This window comes from Salvelinus fontinalis, unplaced genomic scaffold, assembly GCF_029448725.1.
Source record: "Salvelinus fontinalis isolate EN_2023a unplaced genomic scaffold, ASM2944872v1 scaffold_0883, whole genome shotgun sequence".
NCBI classification, from domain to species: domain Eukaryota; kingdom Metazoa; phylum Chordata; class Actinopteri; order Salmoniformes; family Salmonidae; genus Salvelinus; species Salvelinus fontinalis.
In genome coordinates this window covers 15194-40000 of record NW_026601092.1, presented here as the reverse complement: position 1 = coordinate 40000, position 24807 = coordinate 15194, and the positions used below count along the sequence as shown (strand labels likewise).

At 50.5% G+C, this 24807-nt stretch overlaps 1 protein-coding gene across 1 annotated transcript in view; it reads right to left on the bottom strand.

The window, feature by feature from the left end:
• The window catches only part of LOC129847585 (zinc finger protein AEBP2-like), a 35407-nt gene extending 11175 nt beyond the window's left edge, over positions 1–24232 (bottom strand). The window contains exon 1 of the mRNA XM_055915337.1: positions 23732–24232. Within this exon, the coding sequence (XP_055771312.1) occupies positions 23732–24015 (284 nt within the window). The 5' untranslated portion in view covers positions 24016–24232. The remainder of the gene's footprint in view (positions 1–23731) is intronic.
• Between the last annotated feature and the right edge of the window lie 575 nt (positions 24233–24807).

Sequence of the window (24807 nt, the reverse complement as noted above, 5' to 3'; positions counted from 1 at the left end):
CCCTACAACAGCACCACGCCCCTACAACAGCACCACGCCCCTACAGCAGCACCACGCCCCTACAGCAGCACCACGCCCCTACAGCAGCACCACGCCCCTACAGCAGCACCACGCCCCTACAGCAGCACCACGCCCCTACAACAGCACCACGCCCCCTACAGCAGCACCACGCCCCTACAGCAGCACCACGCCCCTACAGCAGCACCACGCCCCTACAACAGCACCACGACCCTACAACAGCACCACGCCCCTACAGCAGCACCACGCCCCTACAACAGCACCACGCCCCTACAACAGCACCACACCCCTACAACAGCACCACGCCCCTACACAGCACCACGCCCCTACAACAGCACCACGCCCCTACAACAGCACCACGCCCCTACAGCAGCACCACGCCCCTACAGCAGCACCACGCCCCTACAGCAGCACCACGCCCCTACAGCAGCACCACGCCCCTACAGCAGCACCACGCCCCTACAGCAGCACCACGCCCCTACAACAGCACCACGCCCCTACAGCAGCACCACGCCCCTACAGCAGCACCACGCCCCTACAGCAGCACCCCGCCTACAGCAGCACCACGCCCCTACAACAGCACCACGCCCCTACAACAGCACCCCGCCTACAGCAGCACCACGCCCCTACAACAGCACCACGCCCCTAGAGCAGCACCAAGCCCCTACAGCAGCACCATGCCCCTACAACAGCACCACGCCCCTACAGCAGCACCAAGCCCCTACAGCAGCACCATGCCCCTACAACAGCTTCACGCCCCTACAACAGCACCACGCCCCTACAGCAGCACCAAGCCCCTACAGCAGCTGCACGCCCCTACAACAGCACCACGCCCATACAGCAGCACCACCACCTACAGCAGCACCACGCCCCTACAGCAGCACCACGCCCCTACAACAGCACCACGCCCCTACAACAGCACCACGCCCCTACAACAGCACCACGCCCCTACAACAGCACCACTCCCCTACAACAGCACCACGCCCCTACAGCAGCACCACCACCTACAACAGCACCACGCCCCTACAACAGCACCACGCCCCTACAACAGCACCACGCCCCTACAGCAGCACCACGACCCTACAACAACACCACGCCCCTACAGCAGCACCACGCCCCTACAGCAGCGCCACGCCCCTACAACAGCGCCACGCCCCTACAGCAGCACCACGCCCCACCAGCAGCACCACGCCCCTACAGCAGAACCGCGCCCCTACAGCAGCACCACCACCTACAACAGCACCACGCCCCTACAACAGCACCACGCCCCTACAGCAGCACCACGCCCCTACAAAAGCACCACGCTCCCAGCAGCACCACGCCCCTACAACAGCACCACGCTCCCAGCAGCACCACGCCCCTACAACAGCACCACGCCCATACAACAGCCCCACGCCCCTACAGCAGCACCACGCCCCTACAAAAGCACCACGCTCCCAGCAGCACCACGCCCCTACAACAGCACCACGCCCCTACAGCAGCACCACGCCCCTACAGCAGCACCACGCCCCTACAGCAGCACCACGCCCCTACAGCAGCACCATGCCCCTACAGCAGCACCACGCCCCTACAACAGCACCACGCCCCTACAACAGCACCACGCCCCTACAAAAGCACCACGCTCCCAGCAGCACCACGCCCCTACAACAGCACCACGCCCCTGCAACAGCACCACGCCCCTACAGCAGCACCACGCCCCTACAGCAGCACCGCGCCCCTACAGCAGCACCACGCCCCTACAGCAAAACCGCGCCCCTACAGCAGCACCGCGCCCCTACATCAGCACCACGCCCCTACAGCAGCACCACGCCCCTACAGCAGCACCACGCCCCTACAGCAGCACCACCACCTACAACAGCACCACACCCCTACAACAGCACCACACCCCTACAACAGCACCACGCCCCTACAGCAGCACAACGCCCCTACAGCAGAACCACGCCCCTACAGCAGCGCCATGCCCCTACAGCAGCACCACGCCCCTACAACAGCACCACGCTCCCAGCAGCACCACGCCCCTACAACAGCAACACCACCTACAACAGCACCACGCCCCTACAGCAGCACCACGCCCCTACAACAGCACCACACACCTACAACAGCACCACGCCACTACAACAGCACCACGCCCCTACAACAGCACCACGCCCCTACAACAGCACCACGCCCCTACAACAGCAACACCACCTACAACAGCACCACGCCCCTACCACAGCACCACGCCCCTACAACAGCAACACCACCTACAACAGCACCACGCCCCTACAGCAGCACCACGCCCCTACAACAGCAACACCACCTACAACAGCACCACGCTACTACAACAGCAACACCACCTACAGCCGCACCACGCCCCTACAACAGCACCACGCCCCTACAACAGCACCACGCCCCTACAACAGCACCACGCCCCTACAACAGCACCACGCCCCTACAAGAGCACCACGCCCCTACAACAGCACCACGCCCCTACAACAGCACCACGCCCCTACAACAGCAACAACACCTACAACAGCACCACGCCCCTACAACAGCACCACGCCCCTACAACAGCACCACACCCCTACAACAGCACCACGCCCCTACAGCAGCACCACGCCCCTACAACAGCACCACACCCCTACAACAGCACCACGCCCCTACAGCAGCACCACGCCCCTACAGCAGCACCACGCCCCTACAGCAGCACCACGCCCCTACAACAGCACCACGCCCCTACAACAGCACCGCGCCCCTACAGCAGCACCGCGCCCCTACAACAGCACCGCGCCCCTACAACAGCACCGCGCCCCTACAACAGCACCGCGCCCCTACAGCAGCACCACGCCCCTACAGCAGCACCACCACCTACAACAGCACCACACCCCTACAACAGCACCACACCCCTACAACAGCAACACCACCTACAACAGCACCACGCCCCTACAGCAGCACCACACCCTACAACAGCGCCACACCCTACAACAGCACCACACCCTACAACAGCACCACGCCCCTACAACAGCAACACCACCTACAACAGCACCACGCCCCTACAACAGCAACACCACCTACAACAGCACCACGCCCCTACAACAGCACCACGCTCCTTCAACAGCACCACGCCCCTTCAACAGCAACACGCCCCTACAGCAGCACCACGCCCCTACAGCAGCACCACGCCCCTTCAACAGCACCACGCCCCTTCAACAGCAACACCACCTACAACAGCACCACGCCCCTTCAACAGCACCACGCCCCTTCAACAGCACCACGCCCCTACAGCAGCACCACGCCCCTACAGCAGCACCACGCCCCTACAGCAGCACCACGCCCCTACAGCAGCACCACGCCCCTACAGCAGCACCACGCCCCTACAGCAGCACCACGCCCCTACAGCAGCACCACACCCCTACAACAGCAACACCACCTACAACAGCACCACGCCCCTACAACAGCACCACACCCCTACAGCAGCACCACACCCCTACAGCAGCACCACGCCCCTACAACAGCACCACGCCCCTACAACAGCAACATTACCTACAGCAGCACCACGCCCCTACAACAGCACCACGCCCCTACAACAGCACCACGCCCCTACAGCAGCACCAAGCCCCTACAGCAGCACCAAGCCCCTACAGCAGCACCACGCCCCTACAACAGCACCACGCCCCTACAACAGCACCACGCCCCTACAACAGCACCACGCCCATACAGAAGCACCACCACCTATAGCAGCACCACGCCCCTACAGCAGCACCACGCCCCTACAGCAGCACCACGCCCCTACATCAGCACCACGCCCCTACAACAGCACCACGCCCCTTCAGCAGCACACGCCCCTACAGCAGCACCACGCCCCTACAGCAGCACCACGCCCCTACAACAGCACCACGCCCCTACAGCAGCACCACGCCCCTACAGCAGCACCACACCCCTACAACAGCAACGCCACCTACAGCAGCAACACGCCCCTACAACAGCACCACGCCCCCACAGCAGCACCATGCCCCTACAGCAGCACCACGCCCCTACAGCAGCACCACGCCCCCAACAGCACCACGCCCCTACAGCAGCACCACGCCCCTACAACAGCACCACGCCCCTACAACAGCACCACGCCCCTACAGCAGCACCACGCCCCTACAGCAGCGCCACGCCCCTACAACAGCACCACGCCCCTACAACAGCACCACGCCCCTACAGCAGCACAACGCCCCCAGCAGCGCCACGCCCTACAGCAGTGCCACGCCCCTACAGCAGTGCCACGCCACGCCCCTACAGCAACGCCACGCCCCTACAGCAGCACCACGCCCCTACAGCAGCACCACGCCCCTACAGCAACGCCACGCCCCTACAACAGCACCACGCCCCTACAGCAGCACCACGCCCCTACAGCAGCACCACGCCCCTACAGCAGCACCACACCCCTACAGCAGCACCAGAGAGGGGGAGAAGAGGAGAGGGGGATGAGAGGAGAAGGGGACGAAAGGAGAGGGGGCTGAGAGGAGGACGAAGAGGAGAGAGGGAGAAGAGGAGGACGAGAGGATAGGGAGACGAGGAGAGGGAGACGAGAGGGAGAGGAGAGGAAAGGGAGAGGAGAGGAGAGGGAGACGAGAGGAGAGGGGGACAAGAGGAGGGAGGAGAGGGAGATGAGAGGGGGACAAGAGGAGAGGGGGACGAGAGGGAGACGAGAGGAGAGGAAGACGAGAGGAGAGGGGGACGAGAGGAGAGGGGGACGAGAGGAGAGGGAGACGAGAGGAGAGGGGGACGAGAGGAGAGGGGGACGAGAGGAGAGGGGGACGAGAGGAGAGGGGGACAGGACGAGGGGGACGAGAGGAGAGGGGGACAAGAGGAGAGGGGGACGAGAGGAGAGGGGGACGAGAGGAGAGGGGGACAGGACGAGGGGGACGAGAGGAGAGGGGGACGAGAGGAGAGGGGGACGAGAGGAGAGGGGGACGAGAGGAGAGGGGGACGAGAGGAGAGGGGGATGAGAGGAGAGGGAGAGGAGAGGGGGACGAGAGGAGAGGGGGACGAGAGGAGAGGGGGACGAGAGGAGAGGGGGACGAGAGGAGAGGGAGACGAGAGGAGAGGGGGACGAGAGGAGAGGGGGACGAGAGGAGAGGGGGACGAGAGGAGAGGGGGACGAGAGGAGAGGGAGACGAGAGGAGAGGGGGACGAGAGGAGAGGGGGACGAGAGGAGAGGGGGACGAGAGGAGAGGGAGAGGAGAGGGGGACGAGAGGAGAGGGAGACGAGAGGAGAGGGAGAGGAGAGGAGAGGGGGACGAGAGGGGGACGAGAGGAGAGGGAGACGAGAGGAGAGGGGGACGAGAGGATAGGGGGACGAGAGGAGAGGGGGACGAGAGGAGAGGGGGACGAGAGGAGAGGGGGACGAGAGGAGAGGGAGAGGAGAGGGAGAGGAGAGGGGGACGAGAGGAGAGGGAGAGGAGAGGAGAGGGAGAGGAGAGGGGGACGAGAGGAGAGGGGGACGAGAGGAGAGGGGGACGAGAGGAGAGGGAGACGAGAGGGGGACGAGAGGAGAGGGGGACGAGAGGAGAGGGGGACGAGAGGAGAGGGGGACGAGAGGAGAGGGGGACGAGAGGAGAGGGGGACGAGAGGAGAGGGGGGCGAGAGGAGAGGGGGACGAGAGGAGAGGGGGACGAGAGGAGAGGGGGACGAGAGGAGAGGGGGATGAGAGGAGAGGGAGAGGAGAGGGGGACGAGAGGAGAGGGGGACGAGAGGAGAGGGGGACGAGAGGAGAGGGGGACGAGAGGAGAGGGAGACGAGAGGAGAGGGGGACGAGAGGAGAGGGGGACGAGAGGAGAGGGGGACGAGAGGAGAGGGGGACGAGAGGAGAGGGAGACGAGAGGAGAGGGGGACGAGAGGAGAGGGGGACGAGAGGAGAGGGGGACGAGAGGAGAGGGAGAGGAGAGGGGGACGAGAGGAGAGGGAGACGAGAGGAGAGGGGGACGAGAGGAGAGGGAGAGGAGAGGAGAGGGGGACGAGAGGGGGACGAGAGGAGAGGGAGACGAGAGGAGAGGGGGACGAGAGGATAGGGGGACGAGAGGAGAGGGGGACGAGAGGAGAGGGGGACGAGAGGAGAGGGGGACGAGAGGAGAGGGAGAGGAGAGGAGAGGGAGAGGAGAGGGGGACGAGAGGAGAGGGAGAGGAGAGGAGAGGGAGAGGAGAGGGGGACGAGAGGAGAGGGGGACGAGAGGAGAGGGGGACGAGAGGAGAGGGAGACGAGAGGAGAGGGAGAGGAGAGGAGAGGGAGAGGAGAGGGGGACGAGAGGAGAGGGGGACGAGAGGAGAGGGGGACGAGAGGAGAGGGGGACGAGAGGAGAGGGGGGCGAGAGGAGAGGGGGGCGAGAGGAGAGGGGGGCGAGAGGAGAGGGGGACGAGAGGAGAGGGGGACGAGAGGAGAGGGGGACGAGAGGAGAGGGGGACGAGAGGAGAGGGGGACGAGAGGAGAGGGGGACGAGAGGAGAGGGGGACAGGACGAGGGGGACGAGAGGAGAGGGGGACGAGAGGAGAGGGAGACGAGAGGAGAGGGGGACGAGAGGAGAGGGGGACGAGAGGAGAGGGGGACGAGAGGAGAGGGGGACGAGAGGAGAGGGGGACGAGAGGAGAGGGAGAGGAGAGGGGGACGAGAGGAGAGGGAGACGAGAGGAGAGGGAGAGGAGAGGGGGACGAGAGGAGAGGGAGAGGAGAGGGGGACGAGAGGAGAGGGAGACGAGAGGAGAGGGGGACGAGAGGAGAGGGAGAGGAGAGGGGGACGAGAGGAGAGGGAGACGAGAGGAGAGGGAGAGGAGAGGAGAGGGAGAGGAGAGGGGGACGAGAGGAGAGGGAGACGAGAGGAGAGGGGGACGAGAGGAGAGGGTGAGGAGAGGGGGACGAGAGGAGAGGGAGACGAGAGGAGAGGGGGACGAGAGGAGAGGGAGAGGAGAGGGAGACGAGAGGAGAGGGAGACGAGAGGAGAGGGGGACGAGAGGAGAGGGAGACGAGAGGAGAGGGAGACGAGAGGAGAGGGAGACGAGAGGAGAGGGGGACGAGAGGAGAGGGAGACGAGAGGGGGACGAGAGGAGAGGGAGACGAGAGGAGAGGGAGAGGAGAGGGGGACGAGAGGAGAGGGAGACGAGAGGAGAGGGGGACGAGGAGAAAACTGAAACAAAGAGCTCTGCGAGTTGGCTGCACCCCTCCACCCACCCTCTGCATTCCCCACCGTCACCACGTGCGTCATCACAGGAGCCCCCAGAGATACCCAGCCCCCCCCCACACACACACACACGCTTGCACACACACACACACACACACACACACACACACACACACACACACACACTCCCTCTCTCTCTCTCAGCAGGCGGCAGCCAGCCAAATCCCTCTCACGCCTAGTCAGCTCGTCCTGTGGGAGGACACAGGTAGCGTTTTACACGCTGCTGTACATTTACTGCTGTAAGCTGCACAGATGGAGAACAAAAGGAGTGGAGAGAAAGAAAGAAAATACAAATAAAAGGAGATTTTGAGTAAGTTATTGAATAGCTATTTGTACATTACTGCAGATGTAAACTAGGGGTACGAAATGTAATCCTTCACGTTCAGAAAAAAAATCCCTAAACGAAAAACAGTGGGGGGGTTTTTTCTTCACAAAATGTAAAATCACAGTGCAGTTAAAACTACCACTAACAGGCCCCGATCCCCATCATAAAAGGATTTTAGGATTTTATAAAATAGGCCTAACACAACAATACCGTAACGGTAGTAAGAAGAGATTCACAGCATCGTTCAAATGATTTTCCACAGATATAAAGCGCTCCACTTGTCATCATTGTTAACAACTTTAAAAAAGATATATATATATAATGAAGTGCTGATTACAGAAACGATTCCAGTTCATTATACACAGCCATTGTCAATGGCCTACTTATGTTGCGAGGTCATTCGCTAAATGTGGGACTGTAAGCGTTAATTTGAGCCGGGAGTCGTGCATCTTTCTCATCAACATCACTGTTCAAGGTGTACTCCCATTTCAACAGGGCACTATATCCTCTTTTATAAATGGGACTTGAGACATACAGTTGAACATCATTAGAAAGCTACAACACTTTTTAAAACCAGTAGATTCACACATTTGGCACCTTTTCTTTTGTCCTGTGTTTGATTAGTGATCTTAAACTTGATGAGCAGGCTTTTGTTAACATGAAACATGCCCGTAGGCTAATCAACACGCAATTCTGACGACACTAGGCCCCTGGGTTGTCGATTTGCCAGACAGGGGGTCCCTGGGCAAGAAAAGGTTGAGGACGCGATAAAACCGATAAAACCTAATTTCCGCTTAGCAGTCATAACACACAATAGGATTTGACGTTTTAACGGAACCCCCCCCAAATAAATAAAAATGTGTCACATTCCTAATGTGAACCAGGGCTTTGACTGAGAAGGGGGAGTGGTGTCCTAAGCCAAAAGCACCCCTCCCCCTCACAAACCCAACTCTCTATCCACGTCCTCTTGCCAATAAAACCCATTGAGAATCCTTTTTGCAGGGGTGCGTGCTCAGTCCCCTCCTGTACTCCCTGTTCACCCACGACTGCATGGCCAGGCACAACTCCAACACCATCATTAAGTGATGGTGTTGGTGTCCACATCAACAACAAACTAGGTAATGTCCAAACACACCAAGACAGTCGTGAAGAGGGCACGACAAAGCCTATTCCCCCTCAGGAAACTAAAAAGATTTGGCATGGGTCCTGAGATCCTCAAAAGGTTCTACAGCTGCAACATCGAGAGCATCCTGACTGGTTGCATCACTGCCTGGTACGGCAATTGCTCGGCCTCCGACCCGCAAGGCACTACAGAGGGTAGTGCGTACGGCCCAGTACATCACTGGGGCAAAGCTGCCTGCCATCCAGGACCTCTACACCAGGCGGTGTCAGAGGAAGGCCCTAAAAATTGTCAAAGACCCCAGTCATAGACTGTTTTCTCTACTACTGCATGGCAAGCGCTACCGGAGTGCCAAGTCTAGGACAAAAATGTTTCTCAACAGTTTTTACCCCCAAGCCATAAGACTCCTGGACTATTTGCATTGTGTGCAATACTTTTGAAAACATTTGCAATACTACACAATACAACAACACCACTTCAATGTACTGCTCCTGAACTCAAATACTACACAATACTACAACACCCCTTCAATGTACTGCTCCTGATCCCAAATACTACACAATACTACAACACCACTTCAATGTACTGCTCCTGAACTCAAATACTACAACACCACTTCAATGTACTGCTCCTGATCCCAAATAATACAACACCACTTCAATGTACTGCTCCTGAACCCAAATACTACACAATACTACAACACCACTTCAATGTACTGCTCCTGAACCCAAATACTACACAATACTACAACACCACTTCAATGTACTGCTCCTGAACTCAAATACTACAACACCACTTCAATGTACTGCTCCTGATCCCAAATAATACAACACCACTTCAATGTACTGCTCCTGAACTCAAATAATACAACACCACTTCAATATTCAATAGATTTAAACTTTATGGAACAGCGGGGACTGTGAAGCAACACACCTATAGGCACAGACACATGCACACAAACACAATAACATAATCACTATACACACATGGATTCTGTGTTGTAGATATGTGGTAGTGAAGTATGGGCCTGAGGGTAAACATTTAGTGTGTTGTGGATTCTGTAATGAATGTATTGCAATGTTTTTAAAATTGTGTAACTGCCTTAATTATGCCGGACCCCAGGAAGAGTAGCTGCTGCCTTGGCAGGAACTAATGGGGATCCATAATAAACCCCAGGAAGAGTAGCTGCTGTCTTGGCAGGAACTAATGGGGATCCATAATAAACCCCAGGAAGAGTAGCTGCTGCCTTGGCAGGAACTAATGGGGGATCCATAATAAACCCCAGGAAGAGTAGCTGCTGCCTTGGCAGGAACTAATGGGGATCCATAATAAACCCCAGGAAGAGTAGCTGCTGCCTTGGCAGGAACTAATGGGGATCCATAATAAACCCCAGAAAGAGTAGCTGCTGCCTTGGCAGGAACTAATGGGGATCCATAATAAACCCCAGGTAGAGTAGCTGCTGCCTTGGCAGGAACTAATGGGGATCCATAATAAACCCCAGGAAGAGTAGCTGCTGTCTTGGCAGGAACTAAATGGGGATCCATAATAAACCCCAGGTAGAGTAGCTGCTGTCTTGGCAGGAACTAAATGGGGATCCATAATAAACCCCAGGAAGAGTAGCTGCTGTCTTGGCAGGAACTAATGGGGATCCATAATAAACCCCATGTAGAGTAGCTGCTGTCTTGGCAGGAACTAAATGGGGATCCATAATAAACCCCAGGAAGAGTAGCTGCTGTCTTGGCAGGAACTAATGGGGATCCATAATAAACCCCATGTAGAGTAGCTGCTGTCTTGGCAGGAACTAAATGGGGATCCATAATAAACCCCAGGTAGAGTAGCTGCTGTCTTGGCAGGAACTAAATGGGGATCCATAATAAACCCCAGGAAGAGTAGCTGCTGCCTTGGCAGGAACTAAATGGGGATCCATAATAAACCCCAGGAAGAGTAGCTGCTGTCTTGGCAGGAACTTAATGGGGATCCATAATAAACCCCAGGAAGAGTAGCTGCTGTCTTGGCAGGAACTTAATGGGGATCCATAATAAATATGTTCCCGTACTAGCAGACTCCAGAACAGTTTCTTTCCAGCTACTGTAACCCTGCTGAACTGTGACACGGCACTAGCCATATCCAGGGCCCCTCAGGGACCTTGCCTCTCAGGGACCTTGTTGCACTACTCTCTTTACACTCTTCATGGTACTACTGGACTCATTTGCATTGCACATTTATACATCCCACTTAATAATATACATTGTATTTAATTGTTTCACTTTTTACATTTTATGTACTCTTTTATTTACACTTCTGGATAGAAGCTAACTGCATTTTGTTGTACTGTACTTGTACTGTACTAAAGTAGAATTGAATCTAATCTAAATATAAATGTACTGCTCCTGAACCCAAATAATACACCATACAACACGTATTCAACTGATATCCTAAATACTGCTACTGCATTTAAACTGAAACACAACCAACCAACAGACTCTACAGCAACACAACAGTGGATTAGGGGAGGCTGTGCTGGCTTCTACCAGGCCTCTGTGAAGGCCTTTAGTCAGTGAATGTTGCCTGTGAGATCTTCAAGACAAACAGAGAAGCCATCTCTGTGACAGAGTGCTTTTCACTGCTCCGCGAAGCCAAATAATACACATCTGTGCTTTACTCAGTGAATCGTACTTCGCTGGCGCTGAGATCTTGGAGACAGAGATGGCTCCTCTTTGCTGTGGGATGCTGGCTCCCAGAACTACTCTGCTGTGGGATGCTGGCCCCCAGAACTACTCTGCTGTGGGATGCTGGCTCCCAGAACTACTCTGCTGTGGGATGCTGGCCCCCAGAACTACTCTGCTGTGGGATGCTGGCCCCCAGAACTACTCTGCTGTGGGATGCTGACCCCCAGAACTACTCTGCTGTGGGATGCTGGCCCCCAGAACTACTCTGCTGTGGGATGCTGGCCCCCAGAACTACTCTGCTGTGGGATGCTGGCCCCCAGAACTACTCTGCTGTGGGATGCTGGCCCCCAGAACTACTCTGCTGTGGGATGCTGGCCCCCAGAACTACTCTGCTGTGGGATGCTGGCCCCCAGAACTACTCTTCTGTGGGATGCTGGCCCCCAGAACTACTCTGTTGTGGGATGCTGGCCCCCAGAACTACTCTGCTGTGGGATGCTGGCCCCCAGAACTACTCTGCTGTGTGATGCTGGCCCCCAGAACTACTCTGCTGTGGGATGCTGGCCCCCAGAACTACTCTGCTGTGGGATGCTGGCCCCCAGAACTACTCTGCTGTGGGATGCTGGCCCCCAGAACTACTCTGCTGTGTGATGCTGGCCCCCAGAACTACTCTGCTGTGGGATGCTGGCCCCCAGAACTACTCTGCTGTGGGACGCCCCTCTAGTAGACGTTTTGCTAATCATTGCTACAGCATAGTCAATGTGGTAGGTTTACAATACAGCGGCCTTTGAGTCTGTGTGTGTGTGTGTGTGTGTGTGTGTGTGTGTGTGTGTGTGTGTGTGTGTGTGTGTGTGTGTGTGTGTGTGTGTGTGTGTGTGTGTGTGTGTGTGTGTGTGTGTGTACGTGCGTGTGAGTTTCATTGTTTACTACATTAATGCTCGCCAGGCCATCTTTCATCGCTTGGTCTGCCGTGTGTGTGGACGTTGCTCAGCAATAACCCTACCACACAGGTTGTTGAGAGGGACTGGTTATTTTCATCTCTCTCTCTGTGTGTGTCTCGCCTCTTCAAACCCCTCGCTCTATCCTCTCAATCTCAGTTTTCTATCTCTCTCTCCCAAAACCCTTCTTTTCCACCATTAAAGGCAATTGTCGCAACTCTCTGGTACTACATCTTACAGGAGAAATCCACCCAAAACCACTCATTCCTTTAACTTACAGTGTTAGATGACACTAATATGTGAAAACAATATTTTTTGTGAATAAATGTTTCATTTTGCCGTTATAATAAGGTTGATAGTGACATGGAAATTAGTTGTGGAAATCTGTTGCAGCTCAAGTTGACTGCAAAATCCACAATGCAATGCTCTGGCTAGTTAGCTAGTAAACGTAGCTACACACAATAATACCAAGGTCGATATCAGCATGTAAAGTAGCTAGCTAGCTGTAAAATCACCTAAATAAACTGCACTATCAATTTAGGAGTCTACAATCTCACCATGTTCAACCTGCAGATCGATTTGCCTCACTGAGTGGAGTCTGACATTCGAAACGGCAGATATACTTTTGAGGAGATGGGAAACGTTGCCCAAGCTACGTCAACGGGCTGTGCGGTGCATTCTGGGCGATTCTGGGACAAGAAGCGTTCTCCTTCAAGGACTGAATGGGAGCCCAGACTCATTAAAAACCCAACATTAGCACGAATTTCGTCAACAATAAGTACAAATTTACAAATCTTTTCCGAGATGTGAGATAATTAATTTGCTATCTGTAGTATCGTATAGCTTTGGAATCATGACAATACGTACTTTCGAGGACAATAGGCACGTTTCTCGACATATACTGACTTTGAGAAGAGATTGTGTGACGATTAGCTTAGCAACCACGTGAAGCAGCATGACAACACGATTGGTCAACAGTCTGCTGGCTGGGACGTTATACGTTCCTTCATTCATTGGATTCCGATCTCCTTTCTATAATATCTCTGGCAACGGCACCGTGCAATGCATCCTGGACTAAAGAGACAGACAAATAGGACAAAATGTGTTAGACCCTCCGTTACATTTCACATTTCTCCAGGTAGTAATATCGCCGAAATATGATCAATGGCTCATTGGAGAGAAGTGTAAGAAATTGTAATAGAGACTGGAAACTAGTAATAACAACATTTCAACATAAGCCATCTTTTATACAAAATACACATACTCCTCATTTCTCTTGGACATATGCTGGACTTATTAAGATGACAATCACAGACACACACAACTCCCCTCCCCCATGACAACCACTGACACACACAACTCAAGGTTGGAGCACAAAACAAAGAACTATCTCAGGAACCAATGGAACGTTGACACCAGGCCTGATCAGGACTACCCAAGACCCAGATCGACCAATCGGAAGGCCAGACTTCCAGATCAACCTACTTTGCTTGTTGTCTATATAAAACTGTACAACTGTTTAAACTGCCTCTTTTCCGGACGATTCCATACAAATCAGACAGAAAGAGCCTAATATTTTTACACTTGAATAAATCTGCCTTATTATAAAATTATCCACCTCGTCCTATGACTCCTCTTGTTCTCCTGTCTCCAGTAAACGTTTTATCAACAGAAGTCACCCTCCAGAGTTATGACATCGGCCAGTATTGTAATCTGACTTGTATGATAGACGTTTTCACCATCTTAAAGTCATATTCCTTTTAACTTCCAGTGTAGTGAGAGAGACTTTATCACGGCCCTACGTCACACCGTCCCGATTTCTGCCTGCTTGAACGCCAATAACTCAGATACATATGAAAACATGAAATGAGGCGGGGAAATCGATGGAACATCACTCAGAGATGCACAAAAACAAAATAACATAAACAACGGGTAAGCCTTCCCTTTAAGTACGGGGCGGCAGGTAGCCTAGTGGTTAGAGTGGAGGGGCGGCAGGTAGCCTAGTGGTTAGAGTGGAGGGGCGGCAGGTAGCCTAGTGGTTAGAGTGGAGGGGCGGCAGGTAGCCTAGTGGTTAGAGTGGAGGGGCGGCAGGTAGCCTAGTGGTTAGAGTGGAGGGGCGGCAGGTAGCCTAGTGGTTAGAGTGGAGGGGCGGCTAAACTTGAAATATGATTAGCTGGCTAATCATTAGCACGTGGGCTTGTGCTTGAGAGATTGTTTAAGACCTGTGTTAATTTTCTATAATGTCTGCTGCAAGATGTCGGTCATTAGTGAAAGTGCATTATGCAGGGTTCTGGTTACATTAGTAACAAAAAGGGCCTTTTCATAAACAGACTTGAAAGCCAGATCAGTGATTATTGCTAAAAAGCAGGTTAAACTAGTTTGATAAAATAATACAATGATTAGTGGGTCTGATGGTCGTGGAAGGTTTATATTTAGCCTGGCTATAACTTCACACGTCCTGAATTCATTAGGTGTTTGCTGACTGTTTGAAATGCAGTGTATTTTACAACAAAGCCGAAATGGTCCACCCACAAAGACAGTGTGGTGAAGAAGGCACAACAGCGCCTCTTCAACCTCAAGAGGACGAAGACATTCAGCTTGGGCCCCTAAGACGATTTTTAGGTCATATCGCCCAGCCTTAATGTAATGTTTTAATACTTGTTGCTACAGCGTACCCTAATGAACACGACCCAGCTATCTCCCTCTCTCCCTCGCTCCCCGTGTGAGTTAGTGGTATAATGATGTGGTATAATGATGTGGTATAATGATGAGTAGCTGTACTACCACATCAGAGCTGTTAGCCCAGGCTTCAGAACAGCCGTGTTAATGAGAGTTACCCGTTAACCCAGATGGAAGGAATTCATGTCAGGATGTGAACCATTAGCTACAATGATACTGTTAATGAACCGTAGTAGTCTACATAGTCACAATGATACTGCTGACCACTGAGAAGGAGTCTGGACTGGCCCTGTGCACAATTCTACTTAGCCTATCAAAACACAAGATGGAACTAACGCCATATTACTTATCCTATCCTCTCAGATCTACATAATTGTTTAGGCAGGGAGTAGGAGTTGTTTTTGAATGGGGATGGGGTCTGGCTCACACTGACCCTATGGTCTGGTCTGACCTGGACGTTGACCTCTCCATCAGGGGTCAGATCACAGGATGGAACTACACACAACTTGGGTAAAGACCAAAAGATTGTATCGGCAATAAGAAAACAATAAATAGTAACTTTGACGAACCACCAAAATGGGCCAACAACACCCCAGTCCAGCCCAGTCCAGTTCAGTCCAGTCCAGTTCTGTCCAGTTCAGTTCTGTCCAGTTCAGTCCAGCCCAGTTCAGTCCAGTCCAGTCCAGTCCAGTTCAGTTCAGTCCAGTTCAGTCCAGTCCAGTTCTGTCAAGTCCAGTTCAGTACAGTCCAGTTCAGTACAGTCCAGTTCAGTCCAGTTCAGTCCAGTCCAGTCCAGTCCAGTCCAGTTCAGTCCAGTTCAGTCCAGTTCAGTCCAGTCCAGTCCAGTCCAGGTAACTTTGGCCTGATTCAGGACTTCAACAGATCACAACACAAGGGCCAGGAGTCAGACAAACACACGAAGCCAAAACGTCTCCCTCTAAGCGACACCAAGACACAAACACATTAATACCAAGGAGGACATATTCCACTAGTTCACAGACAGATCCTCTCCCAGGCTCAGACCAGACTGGAGATGATGCTACTGATATTACTGTCCTCTCTCACTTCTAACCCATCAGTAAAAGCCATCAGTAAATGATAGCACTCCTCCTCAGCTCTCTCTCTATAGATAGACTGACGGACAGTGATTAGTAATAATGTCACAGCACTCATCCTATTACGGCTCTGCTGCTCAGAGGATTTATGACTCAATGTAGCGTCACAGACTATCCATGCAGAGAGTGAACGGAGAGTCAACCTTTTCTACTCTCTCTCCATATCTATATTCTGTCCATCTCCCCCCCAAACTCTGTGTCTGATTAATGGCTGGAGTTTTTCCTTTTCATTGCGCTCCATCTATCCCCCCCTCTCCATCTCTCCCCTTGCACACGGTTAAGCTCCCACACATGGGGTGAGTAGGGGGATGAGCGGACGAGAGGAAAGAGAGGGATGGAGGAAGGTGGATACTGTATGTTCATCGGAAGCTGTCAGTTACAATCTGCTTCATGTTACATCATCCCACCGCCTCACGTTACATCATCCCACCTCCTCACGTTACATCATTCCACCTCCTCACGTTACATCATCCCACCTCCTCACGTTACATCATCCCACCTCCTCACGTTACATCATCCCACCTCTTCACGTTACATCATCCCACCTCCTCACGTTACATCATCCCACCGCCTCACGTTACATCATCCCACCTCCTCACGTTACATCATCCCACCTCCTCACGTTACATCATCCCACCTCCTCACGTTACATCATCCCACCTCCTCACGTTACATCATCCCACCTCCTCACGTTACATCATCCCACCTCCTCACGTTACATCATCCCACCTCCTCACGTTACATCATCCCACCGCCTCACGTTACATCATCCCACCTCCTCACGTTACATCATCCCACCTCCTCACGTTACATCATCCCACCTCCTCACGTTACATCGTCCCACCTCCTCACGTTACATCATCCCACCTCCTCACGTTACATCATCCCACCTCCTCACGTTACATCATCCCACCTCCTCACGTTACATCATCCCACCTCCTCACGTTACATCATCCCACCGCCTCACGTTACATCATCCCACCTCTAGCCCTCCCCTGGCTGCCTCCCACTCATTCTCTGCTCCTTCCATCACTCTCCAGCTTTCTTTCTGCTCCCTCTTTCTCCCTCAGTCCCTGTGTCTCTCAGTCCATCTTCCTCTCTAATCTCTATGGTCCTTCTCTTGCAAGATCCCTCTATCCTTCCATCTCTCACTCATCAATCTCTCGCCATCTCGCTCTCTTGTTCCCTCAATACATCCCTCTCTCTTTCCTCCCCTCCCTCCCTTCCTCGATCTCTCTGATCCTCTTCAAAGAGCCAAAGCAGTCTCTTCAATAGAGGTCCAGTCAGTCAGAGAGCCTCCCTCAGGCTACAGGCCTCTGTGAATCACAATGTCTCTTAATGCACTGTTCAAGTAGATCCTTCTCATTACAGCACAGCACAGGGCCAACCCAAGTTCAAGAGCACAGTTGAATTGGCTACCCTGGGCTGGCAAGGCTTGGACAGGGATGGACTTGAGACCAGTCCTACTGTGTCTCTAAAAGCTCCTGAGACCAGTCCTCTAAAAGCTATTGAGACCAGTCCTCTAAAAGCTCTTGAGACCAGTCCTCTAAAAGCTCTTGAGACCAGTCCTCTAAAAGCTCTTGAGACCAGTCCTCTAAAAGCTCTTGAAACCAGTCCTCTAAAAGCTATTGAAACCAGTCCTCTAAAAGCTCGAGACCAGTCCTCTAAAAGCTCTTGAAACCAGTCCTCTAAAAGCTCTTGAAACCAGTCCTCTAAAAGCTCTTGAGACCAGTCCTCTAAAAGCTCGAGACCAGTCCTCTAAAAGCTCTTGAAACCAGTCCTCTAAAAGCTCGAGACCAGTCCTCTAAAAGCTCTTGAGACCAGTCCTCTAAAAGCTCTTGAGACCAGTCCTCTAAAAGCTCTATGGCAGAGGTCACTGAGTGATACCATTGACTGATTGGGGGCTCAATATCTCTCTCAGTGGAGGCCAAAAATAAACTGGGCAGGAATGTGTCGTCCTGAAAAATGTACTGCTAACTTCAACACACCCCACATGAAAAAAATACTATAGTATATATACTATGGTTACATAGTATATAGTAGTAGTAACATTAATAGTATTCACTGTAGAGTTTATACAGACATTACTGTAGTATTCAGCGTAGTGGTTTTGCTTCATTTTCTTTGACATATCAGTAGGGGCTTGTCCTTCAGGAAACCTACTGGACAAAAATACTCAACATTTTCCGTAACCTGTAGGGAGGTAGGATTGGGGTTTGAACAGAGAGTTCAGAGTTTCTGTTCTTTTCCATAACCTGTAGAGAACACCATATATGGTCTATACGTGGCATGTAGGCTTCCCACTTATGGGATGTGGATATGGGGGAGGGGAATGGGCGGGGTTTATGCAAAGTAAATACTGTACAGATGTAGGCTCTTATTAACTGGAGCCAGTTCTGCTATAGCAGGAAAATAATCCTGCAGCAACAGGAAATAGGAATTATTCTGTGGATTATAATTAAAAGGACATTATAATTAATAGGTATCTATCTGTATAGTGTTTGCGGACTGTAGTGTTTTTAATGGTCTGTAGTATACTGTAGGATTTACTACTGCGTTCTACCGTAAACTACACTATTCTATAGGAAGTACTACTCATGACTGAGGTATACTACAGTGTGTAGTATAGTATTCTACAACATACTATTGAATTCTATAGTAAGTACCAGAGGTGTGACCAAGTCATTGTTTTACAAGTCACAAGTAAGTCTCAAGTCTTAGCACTCACGTCCCAAGTCAAGACAGGCAAGTCCCAAGTCAAGACAGGCAAGTCCCAAGTCAAGACAGGCAAGTCCCAAGTCAAGACAGGCAAGTCCCAAGTCAAGACAGGCAAGTCCCAAGTCAAGACAGGCAAGTCCGAGTTAAGACCGTCAAGTCCGAGTTAAGACCGTCAAGTCTCAAGTCCTAAACTTTGAGTTTCGAGTCCAAAACAAGTCATAATGTGCTCTTCACCAAATGTAATACCATTTCATATTTTTAACAAGAGTAATTGTTAGTATATTACATTTACGCAAATCATGAAAGCTTGTAAAAAAATATATTTATTACTTTCCAAATAAACGTTATATTTCCATGGAAATACATGGGTAGCCATAAGAGAGACCCCCCCCCCCCCCAATAGCGATCGAGGATCGCAATCAGGCGATGTGGGCTTGTACACAATCGCCCAACCTTAACACACATACACACACACACACACTGTGTGTTTACAGTAGACTAACGTATGCCAATGGTTTTAGGAACAGCAGTAACATCAGGCAGGATTTAGGCTTCCAACTGCCTAACCAGTTGTAGCTCAATCTTGGGTGCAATGATCACGTTCCCGCACTGACTGACTGTGTGGAGGCTCATTGATTTAACGTTACGCTAGCCAACATGATACTAGTAAAGTAATAAAATATGTAGCTGTTGGCTATATTAGCCACGACTTACCGTTCTTTGTGCAGCTTCAAATGTCGAACAAAGTTGGAAGTTGTTGCTCCTCCGTCTGTAATTTTCTTCCCGCATGTTTTGCAAGTTGCAATCTGTTTTTTGTTGATACAGCATTGTCTTTATATCCGAAAATAATAATTTTGGGTATCATCTTTCCAGGGGCTCCAACTGAATTCACTCGCCGACGTTCCTCTGCACGGCCACGCACAACTTTTTCTCAGCTGGCACAATTTGATTGGCTGCTGACCGATTCAAACTGTAATCCATTAAATGAAGAGTTGATGCACTGCACACTTTTTTTAATAGCATAATTTTCTATATTTGGGCTCGGGGAGGGTATCAAGTCAGGTTGGGGAGGGTATCAAGTCAGGTTGGGGAGGGTATCAAGTCAGGTTGGGGAGGGTATCAATTCAGTTTGGGGAGGGTATCAAGCCAGGTTGGGGAGGATATCAAGTCAGGATGGGGAGGATATCAAGTCAGGTTGGGGAGGATATCAAGTCAGGTTGGGGAGGATATCAAGTCAGGTTGGGGAGGATATCAAGTCAGGTTGAGGAGGGTATCAAGTCAGGTTGGGGAGGATATCAAGTCAGGTTGGGGAGGGTATCAAGCCAGGTTGGGGAGGGTATCAAGCCAGGTTGAGGAGGGTATCAAGTCAGGATGGGGAGGATATCAAGTCAGGTTGGGGAGGGTATCAAGCCAGGTTGGGGAGGGTATCAAGCCAGGTTGAGGAGGGTATCAAGTCAGGATGGGGAGGATATCAAGTCAGGTTGGGGAGGATATCAAGTCAGGTTGAGGAGGGTATCAAGTCAGGATGGGGAGGATATCAAGTCAGGTTGGGGAGGATATCAAGTCAGGTTGGGGAGGATATCAAGTCAGGTTGGGGAGGATATCAAGTCAGGTTGGGGAGGATATCAAGTCAGGTTGAGGAGGGTATCAAGTCAGGATGGGGAGGATATCAAGTCAGGTTGGGGAGGATATCAAGTCAGGTTGGGGAGGATATCAAGTCAGGTTGAGGAGGGTATCAAGTCAGGATGGGGAGGATATCAAGTCAGGTTGGGGAGGATATCAAGTCAGGTTGGGGAGGATATCAAGTCAGGTTGGGGAGGATATCAAGTCAGGTTGGGGAGGGTATCAAGTCAGGTTGGGGAGGGTATCAAGCCAGGTTGGGGAGGGTATCAAGCCAGGTTGGGGAGGGTATCAAGCCAGGTTGGGGAGGGTATCAAGCCAGGTTGGGGAGGGTATCAAGTCAGGTTGGGGAGGGTATCAAGCCAGGTTGGGGAGGGTATCAAGTCAGGTTGGGGAGGGTATCAAGTCAGGTTGGGGAGGGTATCAAGCCAGGTTGGGGAGGGTATCAAGTCAGCTTGGGGAGGGTATCAAGTCAGGTTGGGGAGGGGAGGGTATCAAGTCAGGTTGGGGAGGGTATTAAGTCAGGTCGAGTCAAAAGGCTTAAGACCAAGTCAAGTCACGAGTCATTGGTAGAGGTCGACCGATTAATCGGGGCCGATTTCAAGTTTTCGTAACAATCGGAAATTGGTATTTTTGGGCGCCGATTTGCCTTTATTTTTTTTTTTTACACTTTTATTTAATCTTTATTTAACGAGGCAAGTCAGTTAAGAACACATTCCTATTTTCAATGACGGCCTAGGAACGTTCTGCCTCGTTTAGGGGCAGAACGACAGATTTTTAACCTTGTCAGCTCGGGGGATCCAATCTTGCAACCTTGCAGTTAACTAGTCCAATGCTCTAACACCTGATCACATTGCACTCCACGAGGAGCCTGCCTGTTACGCAAATGCAGTAAGCTAAGGTAAGTTGCTAGCTAGCATTAAACTTATCTTATAAAAAAGAATCAATCAATGACTGTCATCGCTCCAATGTGTACTTAACCATAAACATCAATGCCTTTCTTAAAACCAATACACAAGTATATATTTTTAAACCTGCATATTTAGCTAAAAAACATCCAGGTTAGCAGGCAATATTAACCAGGTGAAATTGTGTCATTTCTCTTGCGTTCATTGCACACAGAGTCAGGGTATATGCAACAGTCTGGCTCTTTGCGAACTAATTATGACATAACATTGAAGGTTGTGCAATGTAATAGGAATATTTAGACTCATGGATGCCACCCGTTAGATAAAATACGGAACGGAATAAACGTTTTGTTTTCGAGGTGATAGTTTCCGGATTAGCCAAAGGTATATGGTTTAGAGAGAAATAGTCGACGCGTTATAATTCAAGTAATAACTTGCGGCTGAATTTGAAAGGGGTTCCTTCGTTATTTTACCGTTCATGTCTTCCATAGAGAATGTCTTGATCTACTTCAAATAAGGTCTGTGTTTCATGCAGGCTTAAACCGCCTCAGCGTTTTGTTACCAGTGTAAATCTCACTAGGATAAGGTAATGTTTGTCAACATATTTTCATAAATCCACTCTACAAAAAAAATGATCTTCGCTTATATTTAGCCAATATTGATCAGAGTTACCTTGTCCTATGGATATCTACACAGTTATAAAATTGGCGGTGTAAGCCTACACGAAACACAGACCTTATTTTAAGTGAATCTAAAAATATCCTATGGAATAAATGAAGGAACCGCTTTTCAGATTTTGCTAGGTGTCATGAGAATTATGACTCACACTTTGGTCGTCAATTCTTACCATGCCCATTATTAAAATAGGATTTCCTGCATATAGAAATTAAAGTTTTTGTTTTCAACATTCATCACAGGTAACTTAAACTCAATTTTTGTTCAAACAGTTGAGAGTATTTGTCTCCTAAGCAGACTCTTCAGTATCATTGTCACTTCAGAGCTGTGTGTGTGTATTTATGTATTATATTAAGTTAAAATAAAAGTGTTCATTGTTCATTCAGTATTGTTGCAATTGTCATTATTACAAAAATGTGTGTGTGTGTATGATATATATATATAAAAAAATATATATAAAAAAACGGCCGATTAATCGGTACCGGCTTTTTTTGGCCACCAATAATCGGTATCGGTGTTGAAAAATCATAAATCGGTCGACCTCTAGTCATTGGTGTTAAAGTCAAAGGAGAGTTGCAAGTCATCATATTTGTGACTTGAGTCTCTGACTCGAGTCCAAGTCATGTGACTCGAGTCCACACCTCTGGTAAGTACTGTAGTATTCAATCGTAAACCATATTATTTTTTGGACACCCTGTTCCATAACCAATGTTAGCACAACTAAGATGGAAATCTGGACAGATTTAGACCCAGCGAGGATGACGGGTCAACACAGAGGATGGAAAAAATAAATGGAGCCATAAACTACAGACATACACACACACACACACACACACACACACACACACACACACACACACACACACACACACACACACACACGCTCGCCCATTGACCATTTATCAATACAGCCCCCTCAGAGTCAGAGCAATATGAATGTTATGTAACTACGTTGAGTGTTTTACATGTATACCATGTGGTTTGTATGCTTTCTAAGTTTGATGTTTTTATGGACCCCATGACTCCCTGGAAAATAGTGACTATAGCTGAGTGAACTATCCTGGCTAAATAGTGACTATAGCTGAGTGAACTATCCTGGCTAAATAGTGACTATAGCTGAGTGAACTATCCTGGCTAAAATAGTGACTATAGCTGAGTGAACTATCCTGGCTAAAATAGTGACTATAGCTGAGTGAACTATCCTGGCTAAATAGTGACTATAGCTGAGTGAACTATCCTGGCTAAATAGTGACTATAGCTGAGTGAACTATCCTGGCTAAATAGTGACTATAGCTGAGTGAACTATCCTGGCTAAAATAGTGACTGTAGCTGAGTGAACTATCCTGGCTAAGTAGTGACTATAGCTGAGTGAACTATCCTGGCTAAATAGTGACTATAGCTGAGTGAACTATCCTGGCTAAGTAGTGACTATAGCTGAGTGAACTATCCTGGCTAAATAGTGACCTTAGCTGAGTGAACTATCCTGGCTAAGTAGTGACCTTAGCTGAGTGAACTATCCTGGCTAAATAACAACAAAGTTAGCCAGCTAATTTGGATAAACAACCTACTTGATTTTCTGATTAATTAAGAAATATGTGCTTTTGGTTGTTGAGTCAATTAGACCAAGCATGCTCATCTTTCAATATATATATATTTTTTAAACAGAATATTTAGGCAAGTTAGCTGGGTAATTTCTTGCTCCGGCTTTGTAGTACACCCCTCAGTAGTCATAGGCAGTCAATAATACTCACATGTCCTCAGGAGTCCAGTGGAGCAGCACCTTGACCTTCCCAGAGCCCTCTTTCCTCCTGGCCATCACCTGAGAGGAGGAGAAGAAGAAGACCGGCTCAGGAATACTGAAGATAATACTCCTAAAACAATTAAAAGTAATTCTAAAAACACAATACGGACAGAGAGCAATGACCATCACCTGGAGACAGGAGAAGTAAGAAAACCCAGAATATTTTGAGGACAGAAGCAGAGAACAGAGACAAAATGGCAGGTTGTAACACTCATGACAGAAATACTGTAACATCCAACAAGACGACAAAAGGTCATTTCAAACACGATGGTAGAGAACAATGGGGACTACACTTCAAGACATCAGCTGGGGCTCAGTGAAGAAGATGACCAAAGACAGACGGAAGTGGAAAACCTTTGATAGGGATGAATGAGTAAATTAACATAAGTGCTATTTCGGGATGGAATCTCTTTCATATTCCCCTGTCTGTGAAGTACTGTACAGTAAGCAGCATTCCCCTGTCTGTGAAGTACTGTACAGTAAGCAGCATTCCCCTGTCTGTGAAGTACTGTACAGTAAGCAGCATTCCCCTGTCTGTGAAGTACTGTACAGTAAGCAGCATTCCCCTGTCTGTGAAGTACTGTACAGTAAGCAGCATTCCCCTGTCTGTGAAGTACTGTACAGTAAGCAGCATTCCCCTGTCTGTGAAGTACTGTAAAGTAAGCAGCATTCCCCTGTCTGTGAAGTACTGTAAAGTAAGCAGCATTCCCCTGTCTGTGAAGTACTGTAAAGTAAGCAGCATTCCCCTGTCTGTGAAGTACTGTACAGTAAGCAGCATTCCCCTGTCTGTGAAGTACTGTACAGTAAGCAGCATTCCCCTGTCTGTGAAGTACTGTAAAGTAAGCAGCATTCCCCTGTCTGTGAAGTACTGTACAGTAAGCAGCATTCCCCTGTCTGTGAAGTACTGTAAAGTAAGCAGCATTCCCCTGTCTGTGAAGTACTGTACAGTAAGCAGCATTCCCCTGTCTGTGAAGTACTGTACAGTAAGCAGCATTCCCCTGTCTGTGAAGTACTGTACAGTAAGCA